Consider the following 14495-nt stretch of genomic DNA (forward strand, 5'->3'; position numbering starts at 1 on the left):
GTGTATGATGAAACCAAATTGTCTTTCAACATACGTTTATTCTGTCTATGTATCTTGTTTTCTGTAAGCTCCTTTTCATATTTCTAACTTGTGGAGTCTTGGCTCCAGTTCATTATCAATACCAATACTGTTCTCCATATTCTCGTTTGTAATTTTCTGTAAGGTAGTTTTCATTTCTAGTAGTTCCTTTTCCACAAGTCGCTATTTTTTTAACTAACTCGCCCTGCTTTGCTTTAATAGTATTATAAGTTGTAATTTGCCATTTAGTTTGTAGAGATGGGTAGGACCAGATGGAAGTGGTTCCTTGAACCTGCATCACTCATGATAGTGATAGATGTAAATCCAAGTGCAAGTCAGACATGCATCCTCGGACATGCATCGATTGACCAGCAAACTAGTCACATGTGGCTGGATTTGGAAATGCAATGGTGGAGTGGAAGGGAGACTGAGTGGCTGGCCAGCAACGAATCTGTCTTCTTTGAGAACCTGGCACTGGCCCGAGCGGCACGGCATTGTTCATCCAGCATCCTGTAGTAGTGAGTTTGTTCAGTGCATCCTGAAATTGTGTTGTTGTTATTACCTGCACAACTGTCTCTAAGCTGTTCATTTTTGGAACACAACCTACGACCAACTTAGAGACAGAAGTGCTGACACTTTCTGTAGGACCTGACCATCATTTTGCAGGACAATGCTCAAGCATGTACAGTGCAAGCTGTTACTGATTTGTTTGACTGATGGGGCTGCTAATCTGTGTTCTGAATGATCCATCCTACCACTGTTTTGAAATATGAAACTGAACACTTTCTCCTCCATTTTAATAAATCTGATATCTATTTTTAAAGATCTGCAATTTATTTGTTCAGTTAATTAGTCAAACTGTTGCATTAGTTTTCACGAATACTTCCATCATTATGCGGCTGTCCGAGAGCCAAATTTGCTTAGCAAAATGTTTAATTAATACTGATAAATATCTGCAGCGGGATATTTCATATTCTACAAATTTTCTTAGTTAACTTCTGTAGTAGTTGCTTGACAAATTTTACTTGTCAGTACAGTTGTATGTGACCCAAAGGATAGTGGTCCGTTTTCTATGTTAGCTGCTGTAACTGCTTGTGATGGTGGGAGGGATCTCACTGAATGCTGCCAACCATTGTTGAGGTACTTTGGGTGGTGGCAGTGGGGAGACGTATTCGCAGTCACTCTTCTCAGTTTAATTTACACTTGATAATTTATCTTCTTAGAGATAACTGAGTTTAAACAAAGTAATTATTTTCAATGCAGTATCCTCAGTACTTTGTTGTGAAGACTTGTTTATGGCTGGCCGGACTGGCCAAGTGGTTCTAGGCGCTACGGTCTGGAACCGCGCGATGGCCACGGACACAGGTTTGAATCCTGCCTCGGGCATGGATGTGTGTGATGTAGTTAGGTTTAAGTAGTACTAAGTTGTAGGGGACTGATGACCTCAGCAGTTAAGTCCCATAGTGCTCAGAGCCATTTGAACTTGTTTATTCTTGCACATTTGCCTGTAAACATCATGTTTATTACTGTGGCTTAGCCAGATTTCTTTGTATTAAATTAATTCTCCATGGTCAAACACAACTAACTGTCTTTGTTGATAAATAACACTTTTATTTATCAGATGTAGCCATCATAACTTTTATGTTGCACAGTTGAAGGTGACAATTATTGAACTACATATAATAAAACAGTCATAACTTGTGAACGATTTGCAGTAGAATGTGCAAACTGCAGGGTTGGCCGCAGGGCATAATGGGAATTAGCATGTGCTGGATGGTTTGGTTTAGTGATGAAACCTACTTTCATCTGGATGGGTTTGTCAGTAAGCAAAACTGGCACATTTGGGGGTCTGAGAATCCGCATTTTATGATCAGGAAGTCCCTTCACCCTCAGCGGGTGACTCTGTGGTGTGAATGTCCAGTCACGGAATAATCGGTGCAATATTCCTTGATGGCACGGTGACTACTGAATGGTATGTGAAGGTTCTGGGAGAGGATTTCATCCCCATTATCCAAAGTGACCCTGATTTCAACAAGATGTGGTTCATGGTAGACGGAGCTTGACCTCATCGAAGCAAGAGTGTTTCATGTCCTGGAGGAGCACTTTGGGGTACACAGAGCCATTGGCATGAGCCTTGATTGGCCGCAATATTCTCCGGATATGAACACATATGACTCCTTTTTGTGGGACTATATTAAAGACAAGGTGTACAACAATAACCCCAAACCATTGCCGAACTGAAAACAGCCATTCAGGTGGTCATCAACAGCATCGATGTTCCGACACTTCACTTCAGCGGGTCATGCAGAATTTCGCTTTTCGTCTGCGTCACATCATCACCAATGATGGCAGGAATATCAAACATGTCAACCTAAATCCAAATATCTGTAGTGATGTTTACGCATTGGATAAAGTGTGCGCACGCCGTACTTTGTACCTAATTTACGTTTTTTCCCATGTAGTTCAATAATTGTCACCCTGTATTAATACTGCAACACTATAGCACTGCACTGCTATCATAATTGCCCTAAATAGAAACTTCAGTTTTTTTTTTTGTGGTTATTTAAATTGTTTGTTCTATGTAACGGTCACTATTATAAGGCTGTTGCTGTACATTCTGCTTGTTTCTTTAAATCCTTTTAATCTTAATATGTTGTCTGGTTGTAGTCTTCACCTCTGTATAAGCAGTGCTCTATATTTTGCAGTTTTGAGTGGCATGGTCACAACATGTGGGATTCTGATTGACATACTCAAAAATTCACTACAAGACTGTTGGAGTCCTTACACTGTACATTGAGAAAACTGAGGTTCAGTGAGAAGAAATAAAAACTTAGCACTTAGCTGATGAAATTGTAATTCTGTACCAGACACCAAAGGACTTGGAAGATCCAGTCAAATGGAATAGGTAGTCTTGAAAATATAACCATCAACAATGGCAATGAAATGCAGTAGATTAGGAAATGAGACACTTAAAGTTAGTAGACGAGTTTTGGTATTTGGTGGCTGATGTAGAGATTATATAAAACGTTGGCTGGCAATACCAAGAAAAGCATTTCTCAAAAAGAGTAATTTACTAACACCGAATAAAAAGTGAAGTGTTATGTAGTCTTTTCTGAAGTTATTTCACTGGAGTGTACCCTTGTGTGGAAGTGAAAGATGGATTATAAACAGTCCAGATAAGAAGAAAATAGATCCTTTTGAAATGTGGTGTTACAGAAGATTATGTGGAAGGACTGAATCTAATAGGGGGAAAACAAAGTTTACGGCTGAACTTGACTGATAAGGGAGATCAAGGCTTGACCACAGTAAAAAGGTTCAAATGGCTGTAGGCTGCTTTTGAAGAGATGAAAGAGGCTTGCACACAATAGAATAGTACGGAGGTCTGCACAAACCAGTATTTAGATGAAACACCACAACAGCACTCTTAGAATTGGGTGTCTGCATTGCAGTGTTCGCTTACTCCATGTCCATCATATCATTCCACTAAGTTCTGCACTTCACTCTGAAACACAAACACAAACACACACACACACACACACACACACACACACACACACACACACAAATACTTTGTGAGGTGGAATCAGCCAAGGTCTTCTACCTGCATTTCTCTGTAGCAGTGCTATTCCTGTGATGAGAGAATCTCTGCATACTGTGTTCAGCTTTTACGAGGGAACATTGACACTGAGAATTTAATCACAGCACATGTGCCTGTATAGCATAATGGTACGGTGACAGCACACTAAAAGCAGACAATCCATGTTCAAATAAAATTAACTTCAAGCACTAATGGAAATCATATCTAGTCTGCTTTGAAAACTGTTACGACTCCATAAAAGAATTTTCATGTACGTAATTGTGTATGCATGCTGCATTACATTTGTAAACTACTTGATGTAAGTTTTAAAAATGTTCAATATAAAGAAAAATATTTAATAAATATAAACAGTAATTCTAACATCATAGTAAGAGATTATAGTTATGACCCGTGGAACATGCAAGTGATTGACTCTAAATGATAGTATAAGTGGATGGCATGATCCTTCATACTCTTATAAGGATAATACATAATTTAAAGAAGTAAAACACATGTTGAAAGTATTGGAAGGAATGATCCAATCTAAGTTAGGCATGTCCCTGTAGCTGACACAGTATTTGAGATATGACAGTGAAGTGGGGTCTGTAAGTGCCTTTGATGATGATTGAAAACAAGAAGAAGAAGAGAGCAAATATCAAAATTTCCAGTTTACATGCAGAGGTGGCACTCAAAAGTCAGTGATTTACATTAAGTATTTGGGAAGCAGACTGTAGGTCACAGCATATTTTCCTATTGGTAACTTATCTGTGAGACAACTCATTTAGAAGAATAATGTAAGGGTTGACAGACCAAAAACAGCAACTAATATTGAATATCATTGTGTAAGGAAATCGATAAACCTGTCAAAAAGTGAACAGAATTCTGTACATCAACAATCTAACGATCAAAATGAAAAAAAGTATGATGAACACTTTCTTGACTACTAATTGAGCAGGAGAGGCATATAGATATTCGAACAACCTTGAAATATTTAACCGAATTTCGATGGACTGAAAAATAGCCAATTTGGTATAATCAAGTTTGAATCAATGAGTTTTAGGTCTCTCCTGAAAATGCCATAGCAAGTTCTTATAACACACAAACCTAGAAATTTCCTTTCTTTTTTTAGACCATTTCAGCCTTTTCTTTGAGTGCATGTACTGGAACCACTCAAACATAGAATCCACAACCTCCTCATATTTGGCTGGCCTCATGCACTTGCTAAATGAACAGCTTGTCAGACTTGAATTTATTATCAATGAGAGAGTGGACTTTGGAAGCTGAAGTCTTGTGCAACCTGCGTTTTAGTCTTCTCTCCATTGTCGATCATTTGTAGAATTTGCAGCTTTTGTTTTAGTACTATGTGTGCACCGTCTGCTGACCAATCCTTCTCTTTTGCTGTGGCAGTGACACGTGAGCAGCAAGCATGCAATTGGGCCGCTGTTGAGAAATTGCAGTATGGTATATTATCAAGAAAAATTACGTAACGGAAAATACCAAAGTGCACAGCACTACACATGTACATACTTATTCGATTTAGATGACAAGAGATGGAATATGTGATGGGGGTACTAAATTTTACTTTGTAGTATCAATTATCCGAAATTTGATTTAAGCTGTAGATTTTTCAGTGTAATTTGACAGAGACTGAAGAGTTAGAACGATTTAACAGACTTTTTGGTTTATCCAATTTCAATATAACAAAGATCGACTGTATCAATAAAAAACATTAGGAACTATGGCATATGGTTGAATCCCCAGTCAAATGAGCAGTGAAACTGCTTTTCTTAGGACTACAAAAAAATTTAAGAAGGTGCTTTATGAATATGAAGTGAATGACTTAAGCTCATGGTCATGTGCAAGTTGATCCTTGCGACTGAAATAAAAATAACTTCGGCAGTAAGAGCACTACAATTGGAATATGGAAATGCAATGTGGCTAGGGCCTCCCATCGGGTAGACCGTTCGTCTCATGCAAGTCTTTCAAGTTGACGCGACTTGCGTGTCGATGGGGATGAAAGGATGATAACGACAACACAAAACCCAGTCCCTGAGTGGAGAAAATCTCCAACCCAGCCTGGAATTGAACCTGGGCCGTTAAGCATGACATTCTGTCGCGCCGACCACTCAGGTACCAGGGGCGGACACTAAAATTGGAATTCTGTAATGATATACTGCCTACAATAAAACACGCTGGTGAATAACTTCATATAGCAGTACATTATTTGTTATATTGCCCCTTTATTTTGCTCATGACTGAATGCCTGAATAACAAGAAATGACTTTCTGACAACACAAAATTCATAACTATCAATCTCCATGATCTGTATGAGAATGAGACATGGCATACAACTACGACACACAAGCTACAATGCTATGACATAACACTTTCTCTCTCCTCACTGCAGAGTATGTAAACAGTAAAAACCCTGATTGAGAAAGAACAAGAGCTTCACCAATGGTTATAATATTATATTTAGTGAGTCTTGTGCTTGAAATGAATACAAAAGAACAAATGATTATGTAGAATCTTTTAAGAACAACTGGTATAAAGACAAATATTTGGTAACTATAAACAGCAATTCCAAATAAATATATACATTTAAAATACAGTATTGAAAATATTATACAGCATGAGATCAGGTAAGATAATGACAATTTTTATGAAACAACAATAAATATGAGCATAATGATTTCACAATAATGAAAACATTCTTATGGCACGAGAATAACTTTCATTATAATTTTGATATTTGCTTTGGCACAACTTCATTCCACCAATATGGTCTTCCCATTGCTCCATTGCTGTGGAAAAACGTTGTCTGGAGATTATCATACACCTGTAACACACAATATCAAACTATTTCAGACACTGCTGCTTTTGACACAGAGGACACTCTAACAACACAAAGTTTTTCCTGTTTTATAACATTCATAATGAATATATAAATAATTCCATGCTTTGCCACCAGACTTTCCAAGAACAATAATATTCATAATGGATTTATGAAACACAGTTCCATACCTTCCCATCTGACTTTCCAAGAACAGAGTTAAGGATATAATCTGGTGGGGCCAGAGCATCAACAATGGCCACAGCATCATCCTTAAGTTGGTGGCACAGGTGGAGGATAGCTTCTTTCACAAGAGTTGCCACTTTTGGTCCTTGTGCATAACCACCTTTCAAAAGAAGAAGCCACACTTATTTACCATGTGCTCTCTACAATTGAAATGCCTTAATGAAAACTAAAACAAAAATATATGTAACAGCACGAAGAAATACAAGTTTAAAATAGGTTACAATCCATTCTCCTGCAGCCAAAAACAAAAGTAATAATGAATTAAGTTTAATGACTAAAGCATTTTGCTCCAAATTTAAAAAAATGGCACCAGCCAAACAACTTTATTTAATAACTGCCTCCAAGCAAATACCAATATAAACTCTGGTAGGTAAACAACTGAGACGAAAATCTGAGAAAAAGAATAGATTGAACACTTCTTCAGAACTTTGTAGAGTGTGATGTTTAGTTGTGAAATCACCTTGGGACATGGATTGCCACAGTGTGCAAAATTGCATACATGCAGAGTGAGGCTCAGACAGTCTTGTCACCACTTGGCACATCTTGGCTTCATTAAGTCAATCTCGGCTATGTTCGGTCCTTCTTGGCTCAGCACGACATTTCATTTAAATATGATGTGACACACATTATCCCAGCATTTATTGGTCAGCATAACTTTTTTCAGTTATGCTGAATCATGGTGAACGTGCTGCTTATCCCTCACTATTTGCTTGTGGTATAAAGACCTAGGGGCTGTTGTGATGGGACATGCACTTGAAAAGAGGAAGTTTATGTTACTTCCCGTCACAAGCCTTTAAAAACGAATGGTTCTCACTGCCTATTACGGAGCCACATAAATGGTAGGCATCGCAAGTATGCTATAGAATGCTTTTACAACACCATACAAAAAGAATTAAAGATTCAGTTGACGATGAAACAGCAAAAAGTTCAACAATCAACAGATGATGATTTGTATGGGATTGATTAATTTGTACATCAAGAAGCATTTTGGGTGTAATTAGCAGATATGGAGCAAGTGATGAAACTGATGGTATGAAGTAAATTTCCTGAAATCACGTGGGTTATTACACAGTCAGTTCCAACAGTTTCTGATGGAACTGAATGACGCATATGGAGACGTATATTATTGTGAAGTGCACCAATTAAATTCAGGGGCAAGCCTTGAATGATTTTTCGGTGTAAGATTGCTATGGTTGAATATCTGGGGGGGAAAAAAAGTGGGAACCAAAATTAGAAGACATGGACTGGATTACAGACCTCGTGCTTTTAGTAGAATTGACTGCACACTTGAATGCTCCTTAGTAAGACATTGAAGGGGGAAGAAGCAACTTATTTCTGACTAGATGCAAAAAGTTGAAGAATTTAAAATCACATTGTGGAAGGGACAACGTAACACTAAGAACATTGTCCACTTCCCTAAGATGTCTGGTATTAAAGAAAATGTGTATTTTGAAGAATTCATTCCAGCACTGAAAGAATTACAGGAACAGTTTTCTAAAAGTTTTCAAGACACTGTCAGTTTTCCATCTGTTCTTCAGTTGTTGTCGAACATTTGCTATTTTGTTTGGAAGTGGTCCTTTGCATTTGCAAATGAACTGATCAATTTGCAAGCAACATATTTTGTTTTTAAGCAACAAATTATTTTACATTAAAACTGTCCAGGAGTTCTATGAAATTATCCTTGGGAGACTTCAAAATTAATACCAATGTTTTGATCAACATGTATGTGATAAGTTCTTTTTTTGCTTTCTGATTATGTACCTGAATAAGTCACAATTACATGGCTTTTCAAGTGACAAAAATCTATGGAACTGTGTGTATCCATCAGTTTCTGACAATCTGTGCCAGATATAAATTTTATGTATTCAGTGAACCACAAGATAATTACATAATAGTGATAATTTGTCTTTTTTGTGATCTATGTTGTTGAGAAATGTAGCTGTTGGAATGTTGGTGGAGTGATATGAATAAAATCTGATTCTAACTACATGCAAAAGAAATATTTATTGTATCCACAATGGCGAGCTATAGAGATTATTAGTGCACTAGAATGCAAGAGGGAGCTAACCAACAGACTGTTGAAAAAATGAGTTACTGACATGTTTAGATACTGTTGTTATATATTTATCATCCCACAAGATATTAACAATTATTATCCACTTATACTCTCCCACTGTACAAAAGAAAGATTTTGTAATCACAGTTTTACAATGTGAGAGGGAGCTAAATCAACTAGTACCATTACATCAGCTAGTGGTAGCCAACAGTGTGTGCTTGCAATCACATTTAAGTGTTGACAACATGGCCGACAATGAAAATTATTCTGTGCTTAGAGATTATGAGAAATCTAGAAAAGTGCAAGAAATTTAGATAACTGGAAGAAAAGAAAGCCAAAAATATGAAGAAACTTGGGACTACACAACATGAGTGAAACAACCAACAAAATTGTTCAAGTGAGGAAAGTGACTGTGCTGTGAAGTCTATGAGAGCTAACCTCAGCCACAAATATGGTGAATGATAAGGACACTCTCTTTACTGAATTTTATAAGTTAAGGAAAACATCATTTTCATGCCTGCTAAAGGCAACAATGAAAGACATTTAAATCCTATTTTATGTTCCCTTTTCATCTCTACAAACATTGAGAATTACATAGTATCATATAACACCACTACACCACTGAGCAATATGAAGTGTTGCACATTTATATCACTGTTGACTGAAATAGTTGTGCACAGTGTGTATGCAGTAGTATGAGATGCAATATACTGACAAATGCAGCCAAATGGTATCACATTTGATGTCAGCAGTACAGTATATAATAAGACATCAGCGATTCATGTGGTAGATGGTAGAACTCAGTATACAGACAATCGTCTTTGCACTGTTAATGTGTGTGTATCTGCCTCCCCTGTGTATAGGAAACAGAAAACATACAGGGTGTTTCAAAAATGACCGGTATATTTGAAACGGCAATAAAAACTAAACGAACAGCAATAGACATACACCGTTTGTTGCAATATGCTTGGGACAACAGTACATTTTCAGGCAGACAAACTTTCTAAATTACAGTAGTTACAATTTTCAATAACAGATGGCGCTGCGGTCTGGGAAACACTATAGTACGATATTTTCCACATATCCACCATGCGTAGCAATAATATGGCGTAGTCTCTCAATGAAATTATCCAAAACCTTTGACAACGTGTCTGGCGGAATGGCTTCACATGCAGATGAGATGTACTGCTTCAGCTGTTCAATTGTTTCTGGATTCTGGCGATACACCTGGTCTTTCAAGTGTCCCCACAGAAAGAAGTCACAGGGGTTCATGTCTGGCGAATAGGGAGGCCAATCCACGCCACCTCCTGTATGTTTCGGATAGCCCAAAGCAATCACACGATCATCGAAATATTCATTCAGGAAATTAAAGACGTCGGCCGTGCGATGTGGCCGGGCACCATCTTGCATAAACCACGAGGTGTTCCCAGTGTCGTCTAAGGCAGTTTGTACCGCCACAAATTCACGAAGAATGTCCAGATAGCGTGATGCAGTAATCGCTTCTGATCTGAAAAATGGGCCAATGATTCCTTTGGAAGAAATGGCGGCCCAGACCAGTACTTTTTGAGGATGCAGGGACGATGGGACTGCAACATGGGGCTTTTCGGTTCCCCATATGCGCCAGTTCTGTTTATTGACGAAGCCGTCCAGGTAAAAATAAGCTTCGTCAGTAAACCAAATGCTGCCCACATGCATATTGCCGTCATCAATCCTGTGCACTATATCGTTAGCGAATGTCTCTCGTGCAGCAATGGTAGCGGCGCTGAGGGGTTGCCGCGTTTGAATTTTGTATGGATAGAGGTGTAAACTCTGGCGCATGAGACGATACGTGGAGGTTGGCGTCATTTGGACCGCAGCTGCAACACGGCGAACGGAAACCCGAGGCCGCTGTTGGATCACCTGCTGCACTAGCTGCGCGTTGCCCTCTGTGGTTGCCGTACGCGGTCGCCCTACCTTTCCAGCACGTTCATCCGTCACGTTCCCAGTCCGTTGAAATTTTTCAAACAGATCCTTTATTGTATCGCTTTTCGGTCCTTTGGTTACATTAAACCTCCGTTGAAAACTTCGTCTTGTTGCAACAACACTGTGTTCTAGGCGGTGGAATTCCAACACCAGAAAAATCCTCTGTTCTAAGGAATAAACCATGTTGTCTACAGCACACTTGCACGTTGTGAACAGCACACGCTTACAGCAGAAAGACGACGTACAGAATGGCGCACCCACAGACTGCGTTGTCTTCTGTATCTTTCACATCACTTGCAGCGCCATCTGTTGTTGAAAATTGTAACTACTGTAATTTCGAAAGTTTGTCTGCCTGAAAATGTACTGTTGTCCCAAGCATATTGCAACAAACGGTGTATTTCTATCGCTGCTCGTTTAGTTTTTATTGCCGTTTCAAATATACCGGTCATTTTTGAAACACCCTGTAAGTGATAGTATGTTGTGTATATAAACCATGATTGTGACAATGGCACGTGGAAAACAATTATCATGAGACAAAAAAGCAAAAACTGGTGCATACATGGAAATGGGACACACTAATTGTCAAATTGCCAAGAAGCTGAACTGTTCGAGCACAGTGGTTTATACTTTTGTTAGGATGCATGCACAATATGGACAGACTGTAAAATAAGGGCTAAGTTGAAAATTATTTGAGGCATTGAAACAGTTCTTTTTGTGCAAAGCAAGGGCCACAAACCATTATCCCTCTCAACTTGTTGCTGATTCACAGCTGTCAGTAGCTGCCAGATGTTTACAGCAAATTTTGTCAAATGACAAACATCTTGCATTCAAAAAACAAATGCAGAAACCTGCTCTAACACACAAACATAAACAGGCCAGATTAGTGTTTGCTGAAAAACATGTCACGGAATTTAGAATGGAATAAAGCAATCTTCAGTGATGTGAAGAAGTTTAATTTAGACGGGCCAAATGGAGTTCATTATTATTGGCATGATCTGAGAACAGAGCGGCAGATAAGAATGAACAGAAATTTTGGTGGTGGAAGTGTTATGATTTGGGCAGCCTTGTGTGCTAAAAGTAAATCATGCATCACTTGGCTGAACACTACAATCAACTCTTACATGTACAGTGAGATGCTAGACACAGAACTGATTAGAATATGTGAGGACCTAGGGAACAAAAGTACAATGTTTCAACAAAATAATGCATCTGTGCATGTTTCTGCTACAACCAAAAATAGTTTGAAGATAAAGATATTGATGTCTTCCCCTGGCCTGCACATAGCCCGGATCTGAATCCCATGGAAAACCTTTGGAGAATACTTGCAAGGCGGGTTTATCACAATTGAAGGCAATATGAGGCCACATGCGAGCTGAAAAGTGTGACACAAGAAGAGTAGGTGACAGTTTCACTGCAAGACCTATATACCTTAACCAAAGCAGTGCTGAAGAGTATTTTTACGGTAATTAGGGAGAATGGAGGTTGGACAAAGTGCTAACAATGCAATAACACAACAGGACAGTGAGTGTCTTTATACCAATTTCTACTCAAGGAATGCAAACATCTTATTTTGTTACTTGTGTCATGAAAGAGAAACTATGTAATTCCCTCATCATTGCTTATGTCTTATATATATCTATTACTGTCATAATAAATTTGATAGTATGCTACAGACATTGTACTATTATTGTCATAAGAACCATACATTTATACTGATATTGAATACTGTAGATACATAGAAGGAATGATAAGTAGCAAACAGGCATATAGGAAAGAATTATTGATTTCTTCTCTTCTCTCTCTCTCTCTCTCTCTCTCTCTCTCGAGTGTTTTGAGTGTATGGGAAGAAGGGGAGGGGGCTGGGCACACAGACTTGCCCATGCAAGAGCACTCTATGAATAAACATGTTCTTTACAAGAACAGCTAAATATTTATGATAAAAATTTAGAATACCATCTACAACATTCAAGCTAAAATTACTGAGCCGCTGATATTACCTTCATACAGAATAACTAAATGTTTTTCCAGGCACCAGAGACCATACAACAGGTACATTCTAATTAGAGCAGGTTTCAGCTGTTCTTCTACATTCAGATCATTACACTTTTGCCAGAAGTAAACCAACACATTATTCTGAAAATAAAACAATAAGTAAATTAATTAATGGCATTTCAATTAAGTGTACTTGTGGAATTCAAATGTACTCCTATTTTGAATTTAATTACCAAAATTATTCATCCACAAAATAAGAAATCATGTTTTATTGATACACTTTAATATCGTAAATGAAAGAAGAGAAAAATTACTTCTGACTATTGTGTATTTCTCTTAAATCAGGGTGTCATGAGACTTTTCATCCCTATACTGTTTCATTTTTCATGTTTTCCCTTTAACTGAACAATGAATATTAAAAATACTGACGGTTGAAGATTGGTGGTCTGCTTACTATGTGCTGAAATAGTTGGGGAAAAAATTGAAAAGTTAGTTTGTGAGCGCAGAGGGACACAGGAAAAAGCAAGGGAACAGACAGACATTAAAAGCAAAAACATTTTTTTCAACATTGCAGATCCAATGATGAGGAAGTTACTGCAGCTGATGTGCCTGATAATCTAGGATTTGTAAACACATTTACTTTTCTTCGATAAACAGACTTCACTCTGTTTTTAACATTTCTCTACTCGCATTTCTCTTGATTTTAATTTTAAACTTTAAATTAAAAACATTATTGTCTATTTCCCTTTTGAGTGTGCCGCTGCAAATAACTGTTCTCCTCCAAAGTAGGGCAACATTCTATTCGGAGTCAAGAACCGTTCATATTATCTAGCTTTGTGCCTCTGGTCTGACAATATTTCAAATATTTATTTGTTAGAGCTTATAGTTAAGTAAGCATTCTCCTGCTGTCTCATAAGTGACTAGTTCTTATTTCAGGCTATCATCAATGAGTTTTAAATTGTGAGTTACCCTTTCCTCACAAATTTTGGGGGCATTAAATTCAAAACAAGAAACATCTCAAACAAACATTCCACTCCTTCAAGCCATCAGTCTTCACCTCGAGATTGCTCTACATTTGGTGTGCCCCAACCTAGTTTTTAGCCTTCATTTGCTATTTAATTTTCATCTTTTCTTTGCATTTTCTATTACCTTCTATTCTCTCCTCTTTTTTAATTCCTTCAGTTTTCCTGTACACTTAGTCAACCCCCACGGACTTCTAACTTTATTTCTGTACATGGCCACTGTCAGCAAGCAACTTCTTCTTCTACAACTTGCTTATTAAATGCTTTGCTATTTCTTGAAAGTAATTTGAATATGTGATACATGCTTTTATTTGGCACTTTCTTATGTTTAATTTGTTTTAAGTTGTCTTGCTTTGATGAGAAGTGGAGCAATATGGGGTTACAGGTGTTTCATTGTCACTGTGTGGAATAATGTTTGATTTTTCCTTCAGTTTTTATTGACATTTACTGGCTCTTTGAAACAATAAGGATTGATCCACATTCTGGTTACTCATACTGACTGTAAGTGTAGTTAACTAATGAGGGGCAAGAATATAAATCCAATGGTTCAGAGTTTTATCCTGCTGACCTTAAGACTTTTTGAATTTAACATGACCTTCATTTCTGTCAAAGCACTGCAAAACTGTGGATCAGATTTCCTATTACACTGTAAGCCTCCTACAATAGGCTGGAACAACCAGATCTCAGATTGGACTGTATCACATTTATACAGACAACAGGAACATGTCCAAAAAATTATGTCTGTCAGAACCAATCTCTACATCAATTACACCTTTATTTTCTTTATTT

General features: G+C 37.8%; 1 protein-coding gene across 2 annotated transcripts in view; it reads right to left on the reverse strand.

Moving 5' to 3' along the window:
- Positions 1-6050: 6050 nt before the first annotated feature.
- The window catches only part of LOC124599639 (peroxisomal acyl-coenzyme A oxidase 3), a 187754-nt gene continuing 179309 nt past the window's right edge, over positions 6051-14495 (reverse strand). For both annotated transcript variants that reach the window (XM_047136093.1, XM_047136094.1), the window contains exons 13-15: positions 12690-12825; positions 6620-6774; positions 6051-6434 (exon numbers count right to left, since the gene is read on the reverse strand). In XM_047136093.1, the coding sequence (XP_046992049.1) occupies positions 6333-6434; positions 6620-6774; positions 12690-12825 (393 nt within the window). In that variant the 3' untranslated portion in view covers positions 6051-6332. The remainder of the gene's footprint in view (positions 6435-6619; positions 6775-12689; positions 12826-14495) is intronic.

This window comes from Schistocerca americana, chromosome 1 (assembly GCF_021461395.2).
Source record: "Schistocerca americana isolate TAMUIC-IGC-003095 chromosome 1, iqSchAmer2.1, whole genome shotgun sequence".
NCBI classification, from domain to species: Eukaryota; Metazoa; Arthropoda; class Insecta; order Orthoptera; family Acrididae; genus Schistocerca; species Schistocerca americana.